The sequence below is a fragment of the Sebastes umbrosus genome, chromosome 21 (assembly GCF_015220745.1).
Source record: "Sebastes umbrosus isolate fSebUmb1 chromosome 21, fSebUmb1.pri, whole genome shotgun sequence".
NCBI classification, from domain to species: domain Eukaryota; kingdom Metazoa; phylum Chordata; class Actinopteri; order Perciformes; family Sebastidae; genus Sebastes; species Sebastes umbrosus.
In genome coordinates, this window is record NC_051289.1 from 9504045 (window position 1) to 9531849 (window position 27805).

Below are 27805 nucleotides of genomic sequence, written 5' to 3' on the forward strand. Positions count from 1 at the left end.
CGGTTCCCATGAGTATCTCAGCCCTCCGATTTTTTGTCAGCGGAACTATTCATTGAGAAAGTATGTAGGTCAATCTGCTTTGCTCTTTATCTAGAGCCATACAGATATGTGGCAATATGATGAATATTTCATATCTATACAATCAGTGATGGTTGTCGTCATGTTCAGAGGGCTTAGTAGTCTAAAAGGCAATCATGGGGGAAGGGGGAGGGAGGTTTGGTATGGAGGAATTGATCAAATCTTCTGCACATGTGAGTGAATTTTTAACTCTAAATCTCTCTGTAAACTTCTTACATAGTGTTTAATCATGCCATACAGGTTGCTAACAGAGCAGTAGATAAAACATGGCGCCACATGTGAAATATTAAATCTGGCTTTTCCATACTGGGACTTTTAACTGGGACGTTTTATGATATCTGAGTGGCACAGCACCAATTCAGAGAGTAATCGCCCCTGTGTAAAACTAAGCCCGTAGTCCTGGTCCGTGTGGATTGTTGCTCTTTTATAACGTGTTGCCCTGGACACAGTTGATCCTTTTTTTTCTCACTGTAATCCATTTTCTGGTGTTTAGTCAGTAAGCACAGAATGGCGTCCCCATGAGTTATATCACATGTCCATTTCGCATGCTGCGGCATATTACACAAGTGTCACAGACTTCTGAGTTCCAAATAGGGTGACCTGTGTGCGGAGTTAATGAATTAAACAAGTTCATAGGATTGTGGTTTACTTCCCAGAGTCAGATGTGTGTCAGCAAAATGTGCTTTTACAACAAGAAACAGACTGGTTCTCACTTTTCTTTTCTTTTTTTTTAAAAAATGGTCGTAAACTCTTTCTTTAATGGTTGTTTTTTGCTCTTTCAGCCCCACCAACAATGATTCATACTTTATTATGCTTGTCTGGCAATGATCAGTGTGTGCCGAGGAAGTTTCTGTGGGTCAGACAATTGTTTCAAGCACTTTGTCAAAAGAAATGTTTTCGCTTCATGTGAGAAATTGAGTGTTTTTGAGGAATAGGACAGAGGGTATGAGGAAGGGAAGTGTCTGAAAGCTCTGATCTTCTCCTCTTTGCTGTTTCTCTCCCAGCCAACTTCTGCTGTATATCTTTCTTGTCACAGCTGATGTGTTCGGCGCAGGAGATCAGAACAGCTCCACTGTGTGTCTCTTGTATACACACACACACACACACACACACACACACATACACAAACACATGCTGTAACGCTCCCCTCCTTTGCGCTCTTTAATTCTCTGTAAATTCCACCAGTGAGTGAAGGGCTTGGTGTGTTGTGCATTCCTGCCTCTGGTAGCCTGAACATCTCATCACATGTGAGGAGTAACAGACTGGAGTAGAAAGGGACAAGAGACGGACCAAGAAGAAGATGAAGAAAGAGGGGAAATAGGACGAGGTGAAGCCAGCGACTGTGGCTCTGAGCGCTCGGCTGATGACGTGAAGCGCTGCTGCACGCACATCTGGAACAGCTTGTGCAGCTGCACCTGAAGAGAAGGGCTCCTCCGCAAAGCCTCTGCCGGCACTTTCTCTATCTCCCTCGTGCTCTTTTTTTTTTTCTTTTTTTCTCTTGCTGTCTCTAAATCTTTCTCTCTCTGTTCTCCGCCTGCCGGAGCGTTGGAATGGTTACCCGCTGAGCATCAGCAAAGAAGAGCGAGTGAACCGAAGCGAAGGAGAAGAGGGGAGAGGAAGGCACAAGAGGACAGTAACATGGGAAGTAATTATTAGGCATGAGGTAAGAGAGAGAAGTTGACAACCAGAGTATGAGAGCAAGTGAAGAAGAAGAGAGGGAGAAAGACGGAGAGGCAGCGAGAGGATTAAAAAGCCGGAATGCGCTGACACAGGAGACCTGAGTTTCTGTTTGCATTTGGCACAGCACGTCCTGTCACTCCACAGGTTTATCCTCACATGCACGAATTTACCAGCACACACACACCCACTCACACCCACTGTTTGCTTTGGAGGATGATCCCAGGAGGCCACGCCAGGAGAAGAGAACACCTTCCCAGGATCTGTTAACCCCCCTTCACCCCCTGAGCTTCCCAAAAGTGCCCTCCCTCCGGCCCTCTACCTGCACCAGTCACAACACGCTGGAGCTGGAGAGTCACACTCACTGAGAGCTGAGAAGCTCTGGATTGCCCACGGGACGCGGCCGCAGTCACACTGGCTGAGAAAGAGCTCTACTGATCCGCTGACCTGCAGGATGTCCAAAGCCTCCAGGCTGGCCCGGCCTTCCTCCATAGGGGCCGGATCCAAGCCGCCCCCCTCCAGGAAGGAATGCCCTGGCACGGCCGGTCGAGTCCGGGTGCTGAGCGTAGGGGAGAAGCTGATGAGGGCAGGTAGCGACGGCATCCTTAGCAGACAGAAGTCTTTAAAGGCCGCCGCGCCACAGGACAAAGCGCAGAGCGAGACGCAGACTGAAACTCAGGCCCCCAGCCAGAGTCCAGGTGAGAAGGGACAAAATATGGAGATGGTCTATCCCAAGAGCAGGATCAGCCCACCCAAAGCCTCAAGTCAGCAGCAAGGCTCTGTGCACAGTGAGTAATGAACCAAACTTCATAGTCTTTTTTCACATGGTCAGTTCAAGAAGAAACTTTGTTTTTAAATCAATGTAATTTCACATTTAGCGTCCATAAACAGATTCCAGTTGTGTCCTCTTTCTACTCCTCTGTCATAATTTGTCAGTTCAGCGTGCAGCGGATTGGGCTTGTTTCTGCTTGTTGTGTGTCCGCTCTAATGCTAGGTCATTGTATTGTGTACTGACTGTATTGATTAGGTCTTCCCGCGTTATCTGTGATCTCCTTCCTGCCCCGAGGCAAAGGACGGGATGCTCATGTCAAACATCCGCAAACAACGGGCATTCGGGCCACAAATAGCACTGCGTTTAAAAAAAAAAAAAAAGCAAGGGTCAGCTGGGGGTTGGGCATGTTGCTGTATATACAAGTGAGAAAATGATCCAGGAAGTCCAGTGTGAATAATACATCCGTGTGTTTGGAGGTTTATCAGACACAAAAACATTGGAGTTAAACTATGTGACAAGATTTTACATTGTTATCGCATTACAGGCTGTTCTCATACATCGTTCACCTGCTTAAAGTAATGCACTGTCGTAAGATATCATACGAGCCGTTGGATGAGGATACGTTGCGCAGTGGAAGTAATTTACATTGTTTATTTTACAAGGTATTCTATCAGGAATGCACACTTACAGTGATTGGCCAAAATTTTGCTGGACAACCTTGCATTTTTTCCCCAGAACCCCGTTGTTCTAATGAATCGGTCTCATTGAAATTAATGTGGGAGCTTCATTTTTCGACGCAGTGCTATTGTCGGCGTGAACATGGCGGCCTTGATGTAGGAGAGAGGAGTGACTGCTCATGGGATCTCTGTCACTATCCCACAGCCTAGGTCTCTGTGGGGTGCAGATTAAGAAATGGGGGGCCAAGAGGTTGAGGAAAGTGGTCTTATCATTCCCTTTTGGCCTTCTCACCAGATTCCCAACTCTGTGGGACGCCAGCTTTCATGGTTTTGTCAGGTCACAGTCTCACACTCTTAAAGGCAACTTCACTAAGATTGTTCAGAGGATGAATCTGTGTACTCTGCACACGCCAGCCGTTTAAACGTTTCCTGTCAATCACTCTTAAATCACACTTGACTGTTCAGCTTGTACTCAAAGACAGCAGTGAGGGGGGCTTAAGCGGGGGGGGCTGACGTAGATGTAGGCAACAGGGGTGAGTCAAGTGAAAGAGTGACAGAAGGAGGTCAGGAATGTGAGCGGGGCATGCTGGGTAATCAACAGGTCTTGAGCTGTGTCTGCCTGTGAATCCCTCCTTGCAGTAAAGACAGGTTATGGGTTATAGGGGGGCAGGTTTGTACTGGAAAACAGATGTTCTCGTCTGTGCCGCTTCCAGTCTCTTCTTTACACAAATAAAGGGTCTTTCCGCAGCGCTGAGTCACTTCTCAAAGGTTAGGGTCAGCTTGTTTTCAGTTCATTTGCGTTGAAACAACACTGACGGATTCATTCGAGGACACGGAAAGTGACCCAACCTCTCTTTTTTTACAGTATTTCTTCTTTTGTCTTCTTTTCTCACGTCCTCCCTCGCTCATCACGTTTCATGCATCTCTTTGTCTTTTACACCCTCTCTAACACCCTCTCCACTTTTTGTTTCTCCCTGCGTCTTTCTCCTCCTCATTCCTTTTCTTCCTGTCATGTTGTGACAGCAGTTGATTCGGTTATTGAAAGATGCCATCGCCGCCCACACACACGCAGACACAGACCATCAAAAAGAATAAGTGAACTGTGTGTATTCTCCACGTTTCGCCCATGTCCCAGTGTGTGTTTTTCAAGTCGTCGGAGACGGGCGAGAACTCTGCACATTTCTCAGTAACTTTGAAGTTCTACATTGAAAAGGCAGTGCTCTGACAGTCCAGTCCTCTCTAGAAACCAGCTATACACCAGACTGATTCCACAGCCCTTTGATATATAAATGCTGTTGGCTACATGGAGCCATATGCTGCTTAAGTATTTGGATTTTAAATAGGCCAGCACAATTAAATACCCTTTCACTGCAGGCTAATGGGCAGCTCATCGTATTCCCTATCCACTTATGGCTTGTATACAAACAAAGCTGGTTAATGTGGGGGGCTCAGACCGTGCCAGGTCCTCATCTCTCCAGCTAATGCCAGTCACAGGGCATGACGGCAGCTGAAGCACAGACCCACAGGGTCAGACATAGCTGATGCACACCGCACTGGCAGACGATAAGTGCGTGTGACAGGTGACATTTCCACTGTGTGAAAGCTTCAGAGCCGACTGCTGCTCGCCAAAGGGCCCAATTTCAGCCTCAAAGTGGCAGCTTCCACCGAAAGTGAAATCCGTTTGACATCTTCTGTCCAGAGAGGATATAACGCGAGTCTCAAGTTCAGGTTCAAGTTCAGCTTTCTATTGATACTGTGTGACATTGCATCAAACCACGGTTCAGCAACATTTTGGCTTACTCCTTAAGGCATCTCTCATCCTGGATGTATGTGTTTTTGATTTATTATTATGTGCACTACATAACGCCCATATGTGGACATCTCATTTGAAAACCACACCAGCCTCCACCCTTCAACAAGATTGGAAACCTGGCTGCAGGGATTTGCTCCCATTCAGCAGCAAGAGCATTAATGAGGTCGGGCAGCGATGTTGGCTGATAAGGCCTGGCTTGCGATATTCTTTTCCAAAGGTGTCGGATGGAGTTGAGGTCAGGGCTCTGTGCAGCCCTGACAAGTTCTTCCCCACCGAACTCTGAAAACTATTTCTTTACGGAACTTGCTTTGTGTACAGGTCCTGTTTGTCCACATACTTTGGATCATATAGTATATGTCTTGTTTTTTTCCGTACACAATGCAAGAAAGATATATAGTATTTTTCCTCTGCTCTTCCGTTACTTTAAAGTGAGTCTACATAACTTTTGTTGAACAGTAACCACTGTGGCCAATAGTGACAAATATGAGATAATGGTACATGCTAAAACATAGTGTAACATAGCATAAGAAGAGAAGAGTTAACAAGCAAGTGAACGCACTCTGTAGTGTCAGCTATAGAGCAATGTCTTCCTAAATTTAGGTAACATTAGCCCCCATAAGCTACTGGTGAAGTAAGGTTGTATTGGTAAAACCCCTGAGGTTATTAAATGGAGGAATGGTGCGTTTTATTGCTCATCATTTCAAGTTTTTTATTTGTAGGAGGCATGGACGATTATAAGACAATTGGCCCCTGAGCACAGACATGTTAAGGGCCCCCAACCCTCGTGCATACAGTAAGAACAAGAGCCATCTTTTTGGTCATTTCGCATGTCTTTGTAGACGTTTTGTGTCCCTTCATGGTCGCTTTTTGGTTGCTTTGTGTGTCTTTGTGGTCATTTTGTCTCTTTATAGTTGTTTTGCATCTCTTTGTAGTCAATTTGTGTGTCTTTGTAGCCGTTTTGTGTCTCTTTTTGGTTATTTTGTGTCTCTTTTTGGTAGTTTTGTGTCTCTTTGTGGTCATTTTGTGTATGTTTTTGGTAGTTTTGTGTCTCTTTTTGGTTATTTTGCATTTATTTGTAGTCGTTTTGCGTCTCTTTTTGGTTATTTTGCATTTTTTTGTAGTCATTTTGCATCTCTTTTTGGTTATTTTGCATCTCTTTGTAATGGTTTTGCGTCTCTTTTTGGTCATTTCACGTCTCTGTGGTAGTTTTGTGTTTCTTCTATGACTTCCCAACTAATAATGTTAGCAGGAACTTCAAACAGATGCTACGGCCCTGGGTCTCCCTAACCTGTTGGGCCAACTAGCCTGCGCCCAGTAACCCGTTCAGTAATCTGTCCATGGTAAAATGTAAAACATAGGCTAACTTTAAAGCTTTTATTTTCCATCATTAAAGAAACAGATGTAAACATCAGCTCGGGCTATTGTACAAAACTAACTGGGCAAGGCTAACCAGTTGATGAAAACATCTGGAAAGGTCAAGGTCTGGAAAGACTTTGATTTCACCTCTCTCTGACTCTCCTATCAATCTTTGCTATCTCCTGGCCTCCCAGACTCTTTTTCTCTCTTTGTGTCTGGATCAACTTGAAAGTATATCACCTCTCGTGTAACCATATGGGTCCTTTGATCCCATGTCCCATCGTGCCAGGATTTGTTTTCAAGATGCTCTTGAGATAAAGTCACCGCTCAGATTTGTGGATGACCTCACCTTCTGGTGATTGAGAAGGTGAGTCAATAAAAGAAACAGAACACGGCGTGATTGGGGGTTTCGTGTGCTTCGTCTGCATTTTCTTTACTCATCCAGACTTTCGCACCTGCGCTTGTGTTGTGTTGTTTCTTGCCTGATATGGTTTTGCAAGATTTGTTGCCACATAAGTATGTGCAGAGTTGCTTCAGCCTGTTTACGAGTGATGGGGGTTATTAAGATGTTTCAGTGTTGCCCCAAGTGTGATAAGGTACATGTGTTCTTCTACCTGTTGACAACAGCGTTAACAGCGCATGTGAATAATTGGCAAGAGAAGTGTACATGCTTCTACATGCTCACTGTATCAGTGTCAGTTTTGTTTTAACACTCACTGTTGATAGTCTAACTGGTATGTATCCATGACAGACTTTTTTCGCAGATGCTGCTTTACTTCCTTTTGAAAAAAAAAGATGGAAAAAACAGCTTAGTGTGATGGGAACGAGCTCGAGGATTGGGATGTGATCACCCATTTCTTTGACATTGAAGCCAAGAGTAGGGATTACATTAATTGCAGCCCCTCGTGACTCTTTAAACCCCCAGTTGTCTCTGGGTTTTTTCTTCTTTGACAACTATCGGGCAGACACAAGAGTTATTAAGATGGCCAAATACTTTCCCTCCACATCAATTGGGCCCACTAAAACGGATATGTAATTCTGAGTATTCAGAAATAATCACCTTTTTATGTACATATCTGTTACAGAATTGGATCGTTAACAAGTTTCTGACACACTGTGCAGTGTCTTGGAAGTGTGTGCCAAAAGGGAACTTGAGAGAGTTCCTTTGTACTATCCAGACCTTACTTTTTTTTGTGACAAATTGAAGCCCGTAAGTAGGGGGTTGATTTTAAGCAAACCCCCCACTCTCACTTTGAATCGAGCAATCACAAACTTTCAATATAGATTCATATGATTTACCATTATGTCATGCTGTTCTTGTTCCTTTGCATATTATAAAAAAAAAACTTTAAATCCTTCATACCTGTCGGAAGAGAAAATCTACCGGACTATCTCAATAGTCAGGCCGTTCTCATTCACCTTTCATAGCTATACCTACGAAACGTAATGCACTGTTATTCGTATATACAGTAGTATATATATAAATATATATATATTTATATATATAATATATAAATCAATTCATATGTAATCCACATAATCATGAACCTAGAAGTATAAAGAGTGACAATTGCTGTGCAGAGAGGAGGTCGGGGTGAATGGTTGGGTCAAAAAACACCAGATGTTTGCCCATGAAACCGGTGTTCGTACCCCGTGTGAAACCAGAAGTTAACGTTGATTTATGTGTCACATACTGTAACTTCCGTACTTAAGTTACGCCACTTCTGGTGTTATTTTAACCCGATCTTTTCTTAAACCTAAACAAGTACTTTCCTGTGCAGACGGAAGTTCATTTTGAAAAGACTGTATACATGTAACGAGTTGAAATTGACATGTTCGTCACATGTTGCTGGACAAATGAATAACTTTTTGGCTGGACTGCAGAGGGCCACTCCTACAAACGCAAAAGTCTGTCACTGAGTTAAACGATTGGTCAGCGGAGTGTTGGAGCTTCCTCGCTGGCCGTTGTTCTTTCAAAAAATTCAAAGGCAGGGAATAGTCCTTTATGCAAATGAGCCCGTCCAGCGCAATGCGTCCGGCTCACGAAACTTGGACCAAGCTGTCAAACAAGGCGATCTAGTTCTAAAATGAAACGAGATTCAGCAGTGGCATAGCCTATTTCTCACTTAAAAATGTTTTCAGAAGTAGATTTTGGTGGATTGTTTAGACGGAATAACAGAAAGTTTATGAGGAGGCCGCCATGTTTTTCCCTGTTTCAAACGGCAAACAGAAAACCAGGGACCAATCAGGTGCATTCAACGATAGGGTACGTCACCGCTTGAACGGTCAGTTGAGCGGAACAGCACATTCCCTAGTGTCCTTGCCGGACTTGGTGGTCATGTACCGCTGGATTTAACAATATAGACATGACCACTGACTATTTGTATAACAATTTAGCCACAAATTCTCAGACTGACCATACACAGTCCAGCCATATACACGGTTTTGACCGAGTCTTATTGTAAGATATCATACTAACTGTTGTATGAGGATACTTTGCAACAGTAAGGGGATCACATGCTGAGAAAAGTAGCAGCAAAATCATCAGTCTGAAAGGAGGGACAACATTTATTATACATTTACGTCAGTTCCTCTATCTATATCTGTTTTTGTTTGGGCAATGATTTAGTTCCTCTATTGACGTGAGTAAATCAGGAGAATCTTTAAACAGTTTTTAAAGAACTATTCCTCCAAAAGCCACAAGAGAGGAAGTGACAATGCCTTGATGTTATCTCAGCTGTGGGAGACAAGTCGCCTTTGTCTTTGGCCTGTCAATAAGTACCCAGAGACGGGAGAGAAGTCCAGTGAGTCATTAGAAGACAGAAGAGTAGGTGAGTTAATGGTGTGTTCATGGACCTGGGATGTGTGTTCAGAAAATGAATGGAAGTGACTCATCCCTCAAACAGAAACAGACTATAATCGGGCCACTGAGCAAGAAGAAAGAGCTTTGGTTATGTGACTACTCATGAGTGTGTATTGTAAATCCCCCTGTTGTCTCGGGTGTGTTTTTCTTTGGGGTTGTAGCTCGGGGCAATGTTGCTTCTTCCTGGTTCCTGAGGCTGTGCGACTCTTAAATAGAGAGACAGCACAGGGGATTGGCTTTTCTCTCTGTGTCAGATTAAGGATAAAACAAAAGCCTTAATCTCTCTGATGCCCACCCTGACTTCTATTCCCAAGGCTTTCACTTGTTGAAGTCAAACATTAACATGTCTACATCATTTGCATATTTACTTTCCAGTGTGTCCTATTAGTTTGGCTTGATTACACAACAAAGTCTTCAAAGCTAATACTGCAAATATGGCATGAAATTCCTTCAAACCAGACGTCTCACTACTACATTTTTTAATTTCAATTAACAGTAATGCATGCGTGTGTTCTGGCCCAAAGCATAAATGTGGTTAATTTGCCAAACCGAGGGGTGTAAGCGGATGCAAGGCCTCCCTCAGGGTTTCCTCTCAAAGAGTCGACAGAGAAATCAATATGTCTCCACCTCCCCTCTTACACCCCTTTTGCCCTTCAGGCAAACATGATGTGATGTGTGTGTGTGTATATGTCTGACTGACTGTTTTTCTGTCTGTGCGTGCATTAGTGAATGTTCACTAAAGTGGCTGTAGGCCCCATGTAGTCTAAAACACACTTTTATCTCCGTAGTTCAGACTTTTCAAATTGAATATCCCGCTGTGTTTATTTATTTCACGTCGACATGTTATTTCAGGGGACTGGATTTTTCATTAATATAACATTAATATTTAGTGTTGCTGGCGGTACCCATCTGTGATCATTTGCGAGAAGAATATTTGGTTGAGGTCATTAAAATAATACTGTGCCCATGTAGTGTAGCATAGCATACAGACTAGGAGAGATTTTCTACCAGAATTGAGTTCAAGGTTAAGTTGAAATTGAAGGAATAGTTTAGACATTTTGGGAAATATCATAGACTGTACAATATATAAGAAGTGGACATAGTCACCGTGATGTCACCCACTGGTTTGTGTACTGTCGTTTTGAAACCTTGAGTTGACGATTTTGGCCGTTTCCATCTTGGTTTCTCGGAAGTGACAAGAGAGAGTGGTTCTAAATTCAACTGAACGCTGAATAAGACATTTTTAGGTGACCACAAAGGTTATAATAAATGAAAACACACTGTGAAAGGGTTAAAGTTGTAAAATGAAAATGCGGACAACTTCCAGACCGGACAACGTCGTGGTAGCGACCTGTCAATCACAAGATAGCCATGCCCTAAAGCATACCCTGCTTTATGGTCTATTTGACTCTAAATGGGACCATAATTTATTAAATGAACATCTTGCTGTATTGAAGAAGACTTGAAACTAGTGATTGAGACCATAAAGTCATGTTTACAATTTTTACTGAGGTATTAAATCAAGTGAGAAGTAGGCTCATTTTCTCATAGACTTCTACACAATCGGACTTCTTTTTGCAACCAGAGGAGTCGCCTCCTGCTGGCTATTAGAAAGAATGCAAGGTTAAGGCACTTCAGCATTGGCTTCACTTTTCAGACCCGGAGGTAACCCACTGGGAAATATATTAATTCACTTTCTTGCAGTGAGTTACATGGGAAGATTGATATCACTCTCATGTTGATGCGTTAAGTACGGAGTTGAAGCCAGGAGTCGATTGGTGTAGCTAGTATCAAAGCTGGAAAATAAGACTGCTAACCTGTTTGTTTAATGCGTACGCAAACAAACTAAAAGCAAAAGGACCCAGCAAAATATAAACACAAGTTGTGGTTTTACCAGGAGTTATGTGCTGTAAAATTGATTAGTGACCTTATGGTGCCAACAAGACTATGGCACTACAGTTAGGAGACGGTTAGCATAAAGACTGTAAGGTTCTCTCCAATGTTCAATGATATGCCTGCCAGCACTGTAAAGCTCAGTAATTAAAACCTTTTATCTGGTTTGTTTAATGTGTGCACAAACTATGTCTTGAACAACCAGTGAGCCGAGCACAGTGGTTTCCTGGAGTCTTTTCAAAATAGTTAGAACATATAACTCCCCGTAAAACCACAACTTTTTTGCTTTTCAAACTCAGTTTGTGTATTCAATAAACAATCGAGATACAATGTGAGCTTTAGAGGTGTCAACATATTTTTTAACTTTTGATGGAGCCAGGCTAGCTGTTTTCCCCTGCCTCAAGTCTTTATGCTAAGCTAAGCTAAGCTAATTGTTTCCTGGCTCCAACACATTAGAGTGATATTGATCTTCTCCTCTAACTCTTGGCAAAAAAGCCAATAATTGGATGTCCCAATAGCTGACTAATGGTGTCATCCAACCTACTGTGTGAGTGTGTAGATGTGGACCACATGATCCACCAGGGGGAAGCTATCTCCTCCTGTACGCTCATGACACACCGGCATGTGATGTGACTAAAAACGGCAGTGAATGTAGGATAAGAGGATACTGACCTTTTTCTGACCTCATATAAATCATTTTAAAGATAACAATGAGAAGAGAAATCAATCCCCGCCCTAAAAAATGTGTCTGGAGATGTTTGTGAAACCACATTCTTTCTCCAGTTGTTCAGGATGTTACAGTAGGCTTTAAAGCATATCAAATACAACTTTATTTCTCCATTTTATGCCCCTTTTTGAGTTCTCCAACAGGGCATAAAATGGGACTTTTAAGGGCATTTCTTGAAAGCATAGTTGTGGTTTATGGTCAGGAAAAGGAACTAGTAGCAACATAAAAAGTGATGTCTGAATTCATTGGTGAGGACAGAAAGGACACTCAGCATTTACTTCTTGGTTGATCCCTGAACTTTGTAAAGGGAAATGGATATATCCACATTGGAATAGAATATCTTCCCTTTCTGTTCAGTAAATGCTAGTTAGACATTCAAAAATAGAAGCATCATGCATGTCTGAAGCACCACGGTCATTTTTGGATTTTCCTCTTGACTTTATACCCTGCTGTCTTCTGCGCCGCTTTACTGCAACGGCAGCTTTTACTGCCTCAAAACCGCCCTTGTCTGTCCCAGTTTCCAACACAGAAAGTGACAACAGACTGCGAACATATCTGGCGTGACAGTCACACAGCTCAGCAAACGACCAGGATGAAAGGAAACTTTCATTTCTCACAACACTGCTTGTTGATGAGTCTTCTTTACATGCAAGCGCACAAATAACAGCTTCTGTCTTATCTTGTCAATCTGAATATCACTTTTCAGCCAGAGAAGCCTATTAAATTTATTTTTTTTAATGTTGTGATGCAATTATATGCAGAAAATAAAGACGGAAAATAAGCTCCAGGATGCCTGTGTTGGGAGTTTGTGGTTCCAGCCGGAGCAACACATTACCCTTGTTTTTTAGCCAAGTCACTGGCTCGTAAAGATTATTGATGATGTACACCATGTGATACGAGTGCTGAGCAGGATGAGGCAGCATTAAATCTCACTGATGTATAGGCCTCTTTCTCTCTCTCTCTCTCTGTCCGGGGAAAGGAATAGAGAGAGGCTGACTGTCAGATGAAGAAGAGAAATTAAAAAGTTGGAGTAGGAGAAAACGCCAGGCAGAGCTGGTCCATACTTTACTTTTGTATTTTTCTTTTTTTGCTTTTCTTGGCTGCATCAGTGGCATTTCTTGGTACCGGTTCATCTTTGTGTCAGTGAGTTTGTGTCGACTTGCAATTGCACTGCTGAGAGCGCGATATGCTCTTCAGACAGGTGCATGTATCAACGTGTATTTAATAAAGGTGCATGTGGAATGTGATATGATAAAAGTATGTTTACCCTCAGTTTTGGTTACCTGTGTAGTTGTTATGGAAGTTTAACCGACCCCTCTTATGGTATCTGTTTCCCAGCTGCAACTAAGCTTTCCACCAGAAGGCTACTACACCTGCTGCAATATACGGATAACGAATAATGGCTCCAGTAGCACTGTTTGAGCATCTATTTTGGCTTCAGGTTTGCAAGATGGACACATAATTTGTATTCACTGACTTTAAGCAACTGTTGCCATGAGGGAAAGAAGCGCCCCATTCCCTTTTTTAATGTCTGTCTAAATATGAAACTGATAACTCAGGAGGCATTCCCCTTTGTCAGAGAAGTATGTCACTGTTTGCGCAAGAACATTTATTTTGCAAACACAAACTGTTCCAGTTTCTCCACAGTAGCTCGTGTGTGGTTTTGCTTTTAGAAATGGATGCCAGGAGTCAAGAGAGGTCTCTAAATGTTTATGAGCTGTGCTGCTTCATGCCTTCCATAGTGAGCGTGATGAGCAGAATATTCATAATTAAGAAGTCACAAAGAGTTTCCATTGCCAGCTTAAAATATGGATGGTAGAGTATTGGATTTTATTAACCATTCGTTTACAGTGAGACCTGACCTATGCTTATCTCCGCCCCAATGAGGGCCTGAAGCCAAAAGTAATCCCATTCATTATAAATTAATTAGAAAGATAGAGAGTTAGGGTGTATATCACGGTGCTCCGAATCAACAGCGAAGCAGCAGTGCACCGAGTGCATGTTCTTAAAGGGCGCAGTGCTGATATCAGATGCTGCAACGTCCTACCGCTTAATAACTGTGTGCAGCCCAACTGTGGCTGATCCAAAAATAATTGAGTCAATTTTAAATGTACCTCATTTGCCAGCAGAACAGACAGACATTGTACTATAATTGGCATGTGCTCAGCAGGGTCTCGGCCTGTCATAGTTAACATAATGACTGTCAGATACAGAGAACGCCCCCGCCTTGCTCTGAGGCCATTAAGATCAGCGTGACCCACGTGCACTGAATTATAAATCCCTGGTTGCGTGTGTTCTGTCAAATTAGAGTGACAAATTCATAACATGGGTACCTGTTTTTATCATTTTATCCGCAATATTTTCTCTGACTTTGCCATTTGACTTCTCTTTTGCCTCTAATCAAGTAGCTAGTTATATTTTACACCTGTTTCTGAAATCACGCTTTCTTTGGTCTTTTAATAATACTGACGATTCATTCGTATTACTCATTTATTTTTATATTCTGTTTTATTTACCCTTTTGTAAACATGTCTTAAACACACAGTATGTACTCTGAATCCTGTGCGGTTGAATTAACGTGGGGAAAGGACCACAGGGATATAAGTAGGTGTTGGGTATCTGGTGCGTGAATTTCATTTATTCATTTATTTATTTATTTATATATATTTATATGTGTTATTATTATTATTTAATATAATACAAATTTAATTCATATATTAATTTTAATTGTTATAATGTTTATATATATATATATACATATATACATAAATAATGTTTATATTATTATTATTTAATATAATACTAATTGAATTAATGTATTTATTTTATTTAAAATTTTAGATTTTTAGTTATAATTTGTATTTTATTTTTTATTTTATTTATGTTTTTATGTTTTATTTTTTTTACTACTATTATTTGTATTATTATTATTATTATTATTATTATTATTATTACCCATTTTTCTCCTCCCTTGTTTTTGAATACCTTGTTCAATTTATAGTTACTATCTGTTATTATATGTACATATAATTTTATTTGTTATTGTTTAGGTCAGATTTAGTCATTTTTCTTAGGGAAAAAATAAAAAGGATGATTCAAATAATACTGACGATCCATATAAGCACCCTTCTTTAGGCCGACATGTCTGTGCAACATGTGGAAGAGCAAAGCTGTAAAACAGAGCGTGTGTGCTGTTTTATACAAAACAAGAGCAAGATTTATTCCTGCTGCACTGCACTTTGTGCTCATTGCACTTAGAAATAAAACAGACTTCCTGGCCACATATGGATTCTCTCATCTTTAGCTTTTGATAGTGAGCAGGTTTCCTACCACTTCACATAATTACACCCCACAACACATAAGTCTTTGACATCAGTGAAAGTGTGGTGAGTTTCTTCCACTCCATATTGGAGAGTTCAATAGCTCCTGGCATGTAGCGCCCCCAGCTGTACAGCTAATAGGATTTCAGGTTGAACTTGATTCATTATGCCCACACTGGAGTTTCTGTCCTCCTGAAGGTTTATGCCTTACTCATGCCGTTTTGTCAAAGAGTTTACTTTTCATTTTATCCCTGCTAGCACAGCTTGTTCGATTAAGCTGTGACTAAAAACTTCACTTTTTGGGCGAGTTTCTTTTCCCTTAAATATGAAACACTGAGATGGGTTTGAAAGCCGCCCTGTACCTCTGAGCATCTTTGGTACATTCTTACAGTAACACCAGAAACGTTGAATCAGGGATCAAATGTACTCGCCCCCACCCTCTTTTAAATCTGGGGATTTTTCTAAAGGGGAATAATATGCTTTGGCTGTGTGATGAAGTCATTGGTAAGACATGCTTTCCAGCTAGGCAGCTAAAGCTATCATGACACTGACGCAGCATTTCAGCCTGAGCTGCGGGGAGAGAATGGGGGGGATTTCTGCTAAACTGTTGTCAACAGCTGGAGGTTTAATACGGACCAACTGGGATCCACACAAGAATTTAGTGACAGCAGTTTTTTTTTTTATCTCTAAATCCTGCCACGCTTATTCCAGTTCATCACAAGACTTAAATCAAAAAGGGTGAATATGTTATCACTTGTGGAGCAGTGGAAGCTGGATAGGAGCAAATTTAATAGACCATTCAACCGAGTGTCACGATAAAAAGATTTAATCCCTTCATTACTATACTTTTCACACTGCTCTGAGAGAAACAGTGGAAATACATTTTAAATCTGATTATTTTGGCTGCGCAAAAACAAGACAATTGTTTGCATCCATTATTCGTAGTCTGTTTCTCTGCTTCAATTGTCTCCTTGAATTATACTCAGCCAAATAAACATTTGTCATGATCCTTGCCAGCCAATAGATTTGCAAGACGCCCAGCAGAAGAATGTAGATGGGTTGTGATAGGCATCAGAAACTCTTATCTAACATCTCTCGTTATATAATATTTGATTTCTTATGACCAGAGAGACTGGAGAAGAAGACAATATAAGGCAGAACAGGCAGGACCCATTCTGGCGTTATACAACAGGCGGTGAAACAAGGATAGAAATCAAACATGATCTATTTGGAAACGGGGCACTGTGTATTTTTTTGCATGGAAAGAAAACATAGTCGTACTCCAATGTGTTTCAACAGTGTCCCAGCTTGGCAACATCACAGGTCCACAAACATATTATAACACATGCACAGGTGTATGCTATCAGGACAGATGATGCAGGGAAGTTCATGGGCGGTGTGTGGATGTGCGTCTGTCCCTGCAGGCTTGTTGTTTTCAGAGAACAGATGCTGGGGCTGCTGGGCTTTGGTGATGGCACCGACCTGTGCAGCTGCAGATAAACCCTGTTCGAACAATCTGAAAGTTTCAGCACCCCATACTGGGCCACGTTTATTCTCTCAGTCCTCAAGGCTTTAAAGAACAACTGCCGCCCTTTCTCTCCTGTATATTTTCTTTAGTGTGTAATCACCTGAAAACACGAATCGTTGTGTTTTTGTTACCTTAAACTGAGCCGTTTATATCTACATATCATACACTGTATATAAGATTTGGACGTTGTCACCGTGACGTCAACCATTGGTTTGTGGACTGCTGTTTTGAAGGCTCAAGTTCGGCATTTTGGCCGTCACCATGTTGTTTTTTTGCAACCAGAAGTGATTCAAGAGGGTGGAGCAAAGTTAAACTGAACGCTCAGTAAGACATTTTTAGGTGACAAAAAGGTTATAATTAACTTTCATGAACTGAAAACAAACTGTGAAAGGGTTAAAGTCGTAAGACGAAAACACGGACAACTCCCAGACCGGACAACGCCGTGGAAGCGACCTGTCAATCACAAGGTAGCCACGCCCTAAAGCATCCCCTGCTTTATGGTCTATTTGACTCTAAATGGGACCATAATTTACTAAATGAACATCATGCTGTATTGAAGAAGACTTGAAACTAGCGATTGAGATCATAAACTCATGTTTACAATGTGAGAAGTAGGGTCATTTTCTCATTGACTTCTATGCAATCAAACTTCTTTTTGCAACCAGAGGAGTCGCCCCCTGCTGGATATTAGAAAGAATGCAAGTTTAAGGCACTTCTGCATTGACTTCACTTTTCAGACCCAGGAGTTGCCCACTGCTACATATAGAGCGGGTCCTCGTCACAGCCGCCATGTTTCTACAGTAGACTAGAACGGACGAAGTTTCAGTTGGTTGCAATCTGCAACCTCACCTCTAGATGCCCCCAGATCCTACACACTGTACCTTTAATTTAACTAAATGTTGCCGGTAATGATAGTTTGGTTATGAAACATTTTAATAATTAAATTACAGAAGTGGAAGTGAAATCATGGTGTAATATCAGCATACTGAAAGCAGTAGTGAATTTATTATTTTGCAAATTTCTTGTAGATGCATAGATGGCTTCACACTGTGACCATATGGAGCCACAGAAATGCTGTAGATATAATAAGAAAGCTATGTTTTCTTTTTACTCTCTCCTCTCTTGCTGTCTTTATGCTCTTGGAGACAGAATATTAATTGTGATCGGGACCAAATGTTTCTCAGAGCTGCATATTTCATAACACATTTGTTTGTTGTTCCCCTGAAATCTTTTGACAGGCAGGCAGGGAGCGTCTCACATCAATGGGAAGTCAAGAAGGCTATGCTAAGTTGCTGATTGAGACCCACGGTTCACAATGCGACAGCTGGCAGTTAATTTGATGTGCAACCAACAATCATCAATTATTCATTCTAGAAACATTTTCCAGAGTAGCAATAAAGGATGCTTTTATCGATAGGCAAATTGCTGATATCTTTAGGGCCGCTTTAAATCCAAATTCCTTGCAGACATGTTTTGCATAATAAACATTTTTGAACGGCAGATGCAGCTATAGCTATAAAATGCCTGCTTATGGGGAAAGCACATTTGTTCTTTTTTCTTTTGACATTACATAAAACATCTGATAAATATTTTATTCTCATTATTCTTGGCCCTTCTAAATGCATTATATTGGGACTAATAATTCTTCTATTGCACCAGAAGGCTCTGAAGTGCACTTATGAGCCAAACACAATTAAGCTAAATGCTTTGTATTACTCTATAAACCTGATTAGGAGTCACATTTCTATGACAACAAAACACGTGTATTTACAGTTATTGTTTGCTCGGCTGCACTTGCAATAATTTTAAAGTGTTACATAATAGAGAGGGAAATATGAGCGGCAGAGATAGAGATGGAGTGATGGGCAGATGTGGAGCCAGGTGGGAGAGGAGAAGAGCCTGACCTGACAGGTTCACTGCCGAAACCAGCTGGTGGCCTGGCATTACTGCCAACCATTTCACACACGCTCACCGTCTCCCGGTTATTGACAGTTGAAATGATCCTCCAAATCACTGTAGTCTTCAAACACGGAGTTTGTTATTAGACGCATGAAACGCCTTAATGCCAAAGTGCATAGAGGACATGTCTGTGTTCATAACGAAGATTCAAGATTCAATAATTTATTGCCAAAATCAACAGCAGCTGATTAGGAATGTGTTTTGGTGCGCTCAACAACGAAACATGTAATCGCACAACAGTAACCATACAATAAATATAATAGTGCAACCAGAATGGCTCATGCCCTTAAAGTGACAAAAAGTGCATGTGCTTGTTTATACAGCCGGTGAAGCATGTAGGAAGCGGATTGCTTCAGGATAAGTGCTATTGTAAAAGCGAGATGTTTTAGTCTTAATACTGCGAAGACTTTTCCCGAAGGTAGAAGACTGAATAGCGTGTTTGCAGGGTGAGTAAAGTCCTTTAAAATGTTCAACCCGTTCTGCTGGATGTGGTATAGCTCAGACATGGAGGAGAGTACACAGACAATCGTTTTTGAAGCTGAGCGCATGACTCTGTCCATCAGTTTTTTTCTCGTGGGCTGTAGAATTACCATACTGTACCATACAGTTATTGAGAAGGCGAGTACACTTTCTATTACCGCTCTGTAGAACTGTAACATTGCGACCTTTGACACACCAACCATCACCCAGCTGTTAGAAGTAGGATTCTTGTGGATTTAAGGCTTCAGTGTTCCAGTTTTGAATTATTGTCTATAAATACTTATAGATCCAACTGGTCTATTATTATTTTAGATCTATAGTAATCAATCACAATTATCTAAAAATTGCATCACACCAAAGCTTGTCTTATGTTATATGAAGTGTGGTGCCAATAAAATCATGCAGTAGTGAGAAAAAATATCTTGGGTCTCTTTGGATTGGTAGATGTTTGAATCTCTTCACCTGTCTCTGCTTAAGTGACCTACAATAGGCTTTTGAGAACTTGTTGGCCAATGTCCATGGTGTTATGTTAGGAGTATCAGTGAGAACCATAAAGACTCAGCCATATAGCCCAGTGAACCATTGATGAGCTGAAAGCTGCAAAAAGCTGCAGAGGTGTGTTGATTCACAGTGGGATTGGCAGTACTAGCTACTTTTTCACATTATAAATGAATGATGTGTGCATGTATTCAGTTTTTTTCAGATTGGTGACATTCAGTCAGCATCTCCTGCTTTTGAAATCTGGGATGAAATCACTGCTTTAGTCGTCATATTACAAAATCTCCTGTGAGCTTGTATTACAATCTTTCTTATAATATTCCAAGCTGTTAATTTTATATGAATGTTCAAATATGCATATATTTCACTGTCCATGTAACAGGATAAACAAGTTGTTGCATTTTAACAACAAGAAATTATTTTATTATTATATTAGGATTGAAAAATGTTAGTGTGTAGATGTAAACATGTTGACATCCAGAAAAAATAAACGTAGACACATTTAATCCAACCAATTTTAACAATTTAAAACTGTAGGCTGTGAAAAAAAGAAGATAATTCCAGAAAATTGCGCATCGTGTGTGTGTGCGCTGGTTGTAGGCAATGCAATGTGAAGGCGTTTTCTCTGCTTTATGTGTCCTTTTGTTCCCTCTGTAATTCCATTCTTGTAGTAACTGACAGCTTTACTCAAGGGCATTCTGACAGTAGTTGCTAAGTGAGAGAAGCACTTTTCTGATTTACTTTAGTAAGATATTTCTTTACTATGGTATTTCTGCTCTGAGATCTGGGAAGTGGTTGGCTTGTGATCTTCAGATCGCCTGCTGGCTCTGAAGCCGGCACTTAGCTTCGGCTTTGTTAATCTCTGATACCTCTGTTGACCCAGTCTTGGCTGTCATGTTTTTTGCTTTACCTCTTGGCCGTCATCTTCTTTGCTTTACATCTCTGAGATTGTCTGACTGGAAGACTGATCAGCACTGACCAGTCTTCACCACAGAATGACGTTATCTGTCTAACCACATCTTCACGGATGCTGCCACTTGTACTCAGGCATGTGTGTGTGCGCGCCCACCCAGAGACGGAGAAACCAACAGCCAGACGGACAGACAGACGGAAACGCAGTCATGTGACCCCTCTGACCCTCTGTGCTGTGTTCCCCGGCTGAGTTATGTCTCATTGTTCCTTTCTGTCACCGTTACGGCGGGCCACGGGACAATCAGACTGGCCTCATAGTGCCACATTCGCTTCTCCATCCCGGGTCTGATCTCACACCTCTCATTTCACATTCTCATTACTTCAGGCTGTTATTAATTTATTTAATCAATAGCTGTTTAGCTTCTCCTACGCAGAAATCCATAATGGCAGGCGCGTTCATCAAGCTGCTACATCAAGTTATGAGCATGAGTTGTGGCGTCTCTGCAGATGTGTTTTTGACGGGTTAAATATGGGGTGTAATGCACATTTTTTTTTTTGCACAATGTAAGCAGTCATTTACTGAGAACTTAAGTAAGATTTCTGTTCATGCACTTTTGGAGTGTTTGACGCTGACTCAGAGATCTAGACCAGTGGCTCCATTGTGGCCATCGGCTAAACTCTCCAGCCTCCCCGTGGAAGATTATGAAGCTGGCTTTAAAATAGAGAGCAGCAGCTCACCAGGGCTTTGGATGATTTGAGGCTAAATATATGAAAAGGGCAGCTCGGTCCATGGGCTAGAGTGGGATCTGGGTGGATGGCAGCCAAGGCCTTTGGTGCCTCTTTTTTGCACTCTGTATCACTTTGGTAGAAAGATGCCCTGGAAACCAAAACCTAATGTGAGCCAGTAAGACTCTGAGGTTCTGGGTACTGAAGTGAAAATTACTCTGCAGCAATACTTTTCACTGTCAAACTTATATGTTACGGTAGATTTTCAGTTTCTAGAGTGCTGCAGGAAAGAGTCCCAAAACCTGGAAATGAGTTAGCACTTTCGGTTCTCTGGAAGTCACTGGGGTTTTTAGTTAGATGCCTGAAATAAGGTCTGTGGTTAACACAAGCTGAAGAGATTTTAACGTTTTGTTCCACGACATTAAATATGTCAGTTAATACACAAAAATATTGCATCCCTGCAGTAAACACAAATAAAAACTCAAGTGTGAATAACAAGAGTGTCAATAACAAAATGTTGCTGATTAGGAGTAGGACATTCTTCACATTAATGCATTTGCCAACAGTTATACAGATAATGAATGATAATATAATAAAGCAATATTGTAATAATATCAAATAGCTTCATAGAATATGAAACAGTATTAGTATTTATTTATGTATGAATTGTATTTTGATATTTGCCAATATATTTACATTCATTACATTTATTGGTGAAGGTTGTATTTATATTGCCTCTTTAATCTCTCTGACAACTGAGCAAACTCCATTCACTGATGAATGCCATGAGATGTGGTTGAAAGGTCTGGAAAATATATATTAAGTGGACCTTTATTTAAGATATTTCTTTTGTCATGCTACTATTACCAAGATCAAGAATGAGCCTTGAAACTCAGCATGTATTAATGAATCTTTAACACATGTATTAATAGTTTTAAACTCATTTGTGAATAATTTTATATAGTTAAAAATGCTTTATAACACACTGTAAGGATTTATTATGTTGTGTTATCAATCATTCGATAATGATTGTATACAGGTAAGGATGCTTCATAGGAAAAGTTATTATTGTTGACAAATTTGTTAATAAAAATGTCCTTAGATCTGCGTCTAACTTTATATACGGCTAATAAATGCTAAATGGGAGGTTGAAGTAAAGTGTTAGAATAAAGCTGTTACGTGTTGAGGATATCAAGTGCAATGTTAACATTGCATAAAATATGAAAAGAAAATGAAAATGTGATTCTACTCCTGTCTTTTACTCAGATATCAGGTGATAACTGCTGAACCTTAATGTTTTCTGTCTGTGAATTTCAGCACCCTATCCCCGTAGACATTTCAGCGTTACGCCCTTTTTCAGCACACCCAGCAACAGCTGGATTAAAGTGGCCACATGACAAGCTGTCATGTTGGATATCAGAGGTTGTTGCAACTCATCCAGTTTTTTTTTATATATGATATGAGTCATCTTTACTGAATTTCTCAAATGTGCCTGCCACTATTTTTTCCCGTCTTTAAAAAAGTTTGTTTTTTTTAAAAGCTGTCTTTGAGACTATGAAGCTTCTGAATCTCTTCCTGAATCTGTCGGCGTTTGTGTTCCTGAAAGCAAACTGCCTGTCATCTCACTCCCTTTACTCAAGTCACATTATACAAGCGCAGTGGAGTTTGGTGTCATCCAAGGCGCACAGGTGGCTCATTCACTGGCTGACTGCGGCATCAGTTCCTCCGTAGCACACTGGCACAAACTGAATAGCTTCAGGTGTAATCCTCACCTGCTCTCTCACTGTTAAATCCCAAATGTTTTGATTTATTTTGTCTCCCCTTTCCATTTGTTTGGCTCTCTTTTCAGCAATGGAAGGATTTAGCACTAAGGGATTAGTCAAAGTGGGCCCTGTTTATGTTCACGCAGGAAGAAAGTGATGTCAAGGCATTTCACACGGCATCATGAGTCCTGTACAAATATTGTGCTGTATGCAGTCACTGCACCTGCCTCCTGTTATCTGCTCCATGAATGACTCTTTGCTCTGAGTCAACATCTCTTTCTCCTTCTTTATTATGTGATTAAAGCAGCATAAGAAATAGATGCTGATGCACAAAGCCTCCACGCTGACACACCTGAGCCACATTTTCTCTTTTCATGTTGGTGCTGCTTTGTAACTTACACTTTTGAAGTTCAGTTATTTTGTGCATCTGTGCCCCTAAACAATGAAGCACAGTGGTGAATGTCCAGATTGTGTCCGTCAGTGTGGGGTTTTCTGTGCTTATGTGCACAAGAGGAGGGGTCTGCGGAGAGGGGAGCGGCCTCCTCCCAGCCTCCAACACATGGTGCCCAGACTAAACAACAAGATGAATGTTTCCTGAGTCCAACCTGGAACGGAGGCACCCCAATCTGCCCGTGTGGCTTGAAGGACTGACTGAATGAATCGCATTCAGAGCAGAAACAAAGGACAGGTTATAGGAGAGGAGAGAAAAAGAAAATTAGGTAAGAAGGCAAAGGAGAGAGGTTTAGTTTGTTCATTTCAAGTTTGGATTTCACCACATAGCATCAGTTTTAGGATAACTCCACTTTATTACAAATTGGGTCTTGTTTTCATATAGTTTGGGCCAGCAGTTTGATCTGTTATGTTAGCATTGTACTCACAAAGTGGTTGGTTGAGCTCTTGGAACGCAGCATTGTCGCTAAAAAGAAGTTATAATCAGACTGTTTTAACGGATTTAAAGGGGCACTCCACTGATTTTACACATCAATATTAGTTTACTCATCATGTGAAGTACTACCCAGCCTGTGAAAACAGTTGTATAAAGTCTTATGTGGCTCTGAAGGGAGCACTCCGAAGTAGGTCAAAATAACCCTAATGATGTCATCAGGATGTTTTACTGGCGTCCGGTAGTCGCTTTCAGTCCAAAATGGCGGAAGCGGAGTTTTGCTGCTGGGCACTGATGTTGCAATGGAACGAACAATTGACTTTCACTTCAATATGCAATATACGTTCTTTAGATGTGGGTTCGGATGGTCTGATGAAAGATGCCATCAAGTTGCATTATGGGAACTGTAGAATCCAGTGTTATTAGGAGATTGACTCGTAGGCTACTAGGTACCAAAAGTCAGGATATCTCGGCCTCCACTGCTTCGATTTTGACTATTCTTTTTTTAATCACTTTTTGAGTCACCCAACTTTATGAAAGTGCAAGTGTCCCAAATTTCCAGATTATTTAAATTTATTTTGAAGAGAAAACTGGTGAATGGTGAAATTACAAAATTATAACCATTGGTTCAATGTTGACCTACAGAACTTACAGTTTGAGCGCATGCACATTTTTTTTGTGCCTTCAGGGATTATTTCAAGTATTTTGGGTAGTTCAGATAGTCTGGCTAAACTGTTGGTTTAGAATCTGTCTGAAATATGTAGCCAAGTCCAGTTGCACTTCGTTGTAGCAATGTCACCAAATTCCCAAATCTCAGTCATTACTTTGGTGAGTACAATAACATCACAACCAAACAATTAAAAAGGCCCAAGTTGTAATGAACCAGAATTATCCTTTAAGTTTATCCATTGACTGTCTATGTTAGCATTTTAATCCAAATACACACCAATTTACCTCAATTCTGAACATATCTTTTGCATCCTAAAGCTTTATCCTGAAAGTAAAACATGTGTTTCAAGTTGAACCTAAATGTCTTCAGCTCGGTCTAAACTCTTCCACAACCCACAAGGTGTTACCGTCATGCGATGATGGAACTGTTAACAAGACCAACAAAAGCTCAGTGTGCTGCTGTCAACCTGCCTCCTCCCACACGTCACCTTTCACCTCCCTGCCCCGCACCCCCACATCACACCTCCACCCTTTTTTTTAAAGCCTGCTGGCCTTCGCTGTGTGTTTGGCTGGCTGGCTTAGTGAAACAGTGAATTAGAGGCTGGGGCTTCGGGGAGAAGGGGTTGAGGTATCGTGGTGAAAACGTTTGGCAGGCGATGGGAAAGGCGCCTCGTATTGGAGACAGAGCTCTGGGGCTCTCTGGGGGTTACGATGGGCTGAGCCTCGTTGCGGTTTGTAACAACAAGCTGTTGGATTTGGAGAGAAAGTTCCAGACACACCCCCAACCCTTACTCAACGCTCCATGCTACCCCCCTTTTTCCCCCTGAAAAAGTGTATCTCTCTCAGACAGGAAGCCCTCTTTATGTGTTTTTCTTCAGCCTACCAGCTCTCATCCTCCGTCTTCAGCTCGCTCCTTCCTCACTCTTCTTCTTCTCCTGATTGAAGGGAGCCAGATTTCTCGGTCGAGAGGGGACACACACACACGCACGGACGCCTACATGTGACAAGCCCCCGCTACACAATGGCTGTTGGCTGAGGCAGAGGAGGGGGCGGCGGGGCAGCGGCAGTTTCTTGGATGGCCTGATTGGAGCATAAACAGCAGCCCAGGAAGTGCTGAAGTAAGAGAGAGAGAGAAAGAGAGGGAGGGGGAGCAGGGGAAGTGTACAGATCTTGCCGGGAGAGAGCAAAAAGTTTGGGACTGCGACGGTGTGTTGGTTAGTTTGTGTCACTCTGGTTGTGTCCAAGACTTTGGGCTTTTTTCTATCAGGACATACTGAGTTGAAGAGAGACAGAAAAAGAAGAGGTGAGTAGCAGCATCTCATACAAGAACACATCCACTCATATACATGTGAGTACAAACGACTGGATTCAAACTGATGTATTTTAAGGTGAATCTTCTTGCATTATTAAAGCATGCAATGTCATTTTAAAGTTTTTTTTTGAATGGCACACAGCAGCGTAGTTTTCTTAATGTGTGCTGTTTGCTGATAGTTTCCCCTGGTTCTGAATGCTGCTTGTTTTGCATAGACTGTTTTTGTGGTGCCTTGAACTGCAGCCAGCCATTCAGTGCCGTGAAGCAAAAAAAAGGGGACCATCTAATGTGTGTGTGGCTGTGTCTAATTAAGCTAATGGGGGAGTCGAGTGGTGAGGGTCAGACCATGAGAGGCTGAACTTGAAAACATCACGTTCACTTTCACAAAACACAAACTATCTGTTACATGATTCAAACCGCTCTACATAACTTTTCTTAATCTTTTTTCCGCTGCCTCTAAATCTCACTTTTCTAGATCACACAGAGGAGTGACATTTGTAGATGAAAGTAGCTGATTTTAGATCAGATTTACTGTAGATTTTAGACATTTATGGTGCTGTTTGCTCTGTGGATCAAATGGATTTCTTAAATTTTCCCACCGGGGGAGATGCTGCATTCCTCCTCTCAACGTGAACATCAATGTCAATTCGCAGCTTCAAAGAGTGTTCCTCTCATGTCACACAGATTCACAGGCAGCAGTAAACTGTTGTAAATAGTGATCTGTTTTTATCTGAGAGCTATCACCGCATTCGTCACCGCGCTGCAAATAAAATAGCGTTTTAAGCATTGTACTGTCTTAACAAGCCTATTTTACTGTCTGGAGCTCTCCAATACTGCTGGAAGGGCTTTAACTTTTTCCACTGTTGAGTAGATTTACATCTGGAAAAGACTGGCCTGCCTAAGCACAAACAAATGGGAAAAAAAAATTAATTTCACAGACATTCACAAATGAATCTTGCTTAATGTCAAACTTGGTTTAAAATGTATTTTTTATCACCATTAAAATCGTCACAAATTCAGATAAATCTTATAAATAATCAGCGAAAGCAGCAGCATATCATTAAAACTTGTTAAAAACCAGATTTCCTTGTTAAATTTGTTCTTTTTTTGCTGGTTTCAAAGTAACACTCTCAGGCAGCCCACCTATTAGCCATTTTTTGGCTTCATTCAGCAGGTTTTGTATTTAATTCTGTAATAATACAGTTTCCGTAACTAGGGCTGGCCTTGACCAAAGAAATTCTTAGTCGACTCAAGGCCCCTGAGACACCAAGCTGATAGTCGAACAGTCTGGGGCCGTTGGTGAGTGTCCGTCGGCCTAGTTACCTTCGCCAAGCGACATACATGAAACTGGCCTTGGCGGAGGTCTGCGCTCTCCGAGTGCACTTCTAGTTTTTCGGTGTGTCCCGCATCGTCGGCTCTAGTCTGCCTGTGTCTGAGTTTTTTCGGCCGATTCAGCATGTTGAATTGGTGGCCCGTCGGTGAAAGAAATCACCCTGATTGGCAGTTCAGCTTAAACGAATCAGTGCACAAGAAGAGAAACGAAAGTGAGGAAAGCAAGCCAACGAGTAAAGTCAAAAGGCTCTTCTCATTTTTCATCGTAAGTATCATAACAACGGTTTGTATATCCGTCGTCCTCGGTCTTCCGGTTTCCATTTTTGAATGACGATTACCGACTACCGCGACCTGCTGGTGTGGAGAGTTATTTCATCTCACGCAGGCACATGTATGTAGTAGTTGGCCGTAAGCTATCGTCTTTGTAGTGTGTTCAAGTGCAACTTTTTTCTGCCAAGACAAAGGTGACATGAGGCGACGCAACTGGTGGCCTTTGTCGTTGCTAGTTCTTTGATGTCGGGTTGGTGTGTCTGGGCCTCAACACTCTCGGATTAGTTGATTTTAATT

The 27805-nt window shown here is 41.5% G+C and overlaps 1 protein-coding gene across 13 annotated transcripts in view; it reads left to right on the top strand.

Moving 5' to 3' along the window:
- Positions 1-27805, top strand: part of si:ch211-285f17.1 (sickle tail protein homolog) — a 123980-nt gene that overhangs the window by 23536 nt on the left and 72639 nt on the right. For 6 of the 13 annotated variants that reach the window (XM_037757357.1, XM_037757360.1, XM_037757366.1 and 3 more), the window contains exon 1: positions 1331-2543. The exons of 1 other annotated variant lie outside the window; for it this stretch is intronic. In XM_037757357.1, coding sequence (XP_037613285.1) covers positions 2210-2543 — 334 coding nt within the window. In that variant the 5' untranslated portion in view covers positions 1331-2209. Of the gene's footprint in view, positions 1-1327; positions 2544-25547; positions 25898-27805 lie in introns of those variants that run through there. 6 more of the 13 variants (XM_037757372.1, XM_037757373.1, XM_037757359.1 and 3 more) reach the window with 5 other exon arrangements.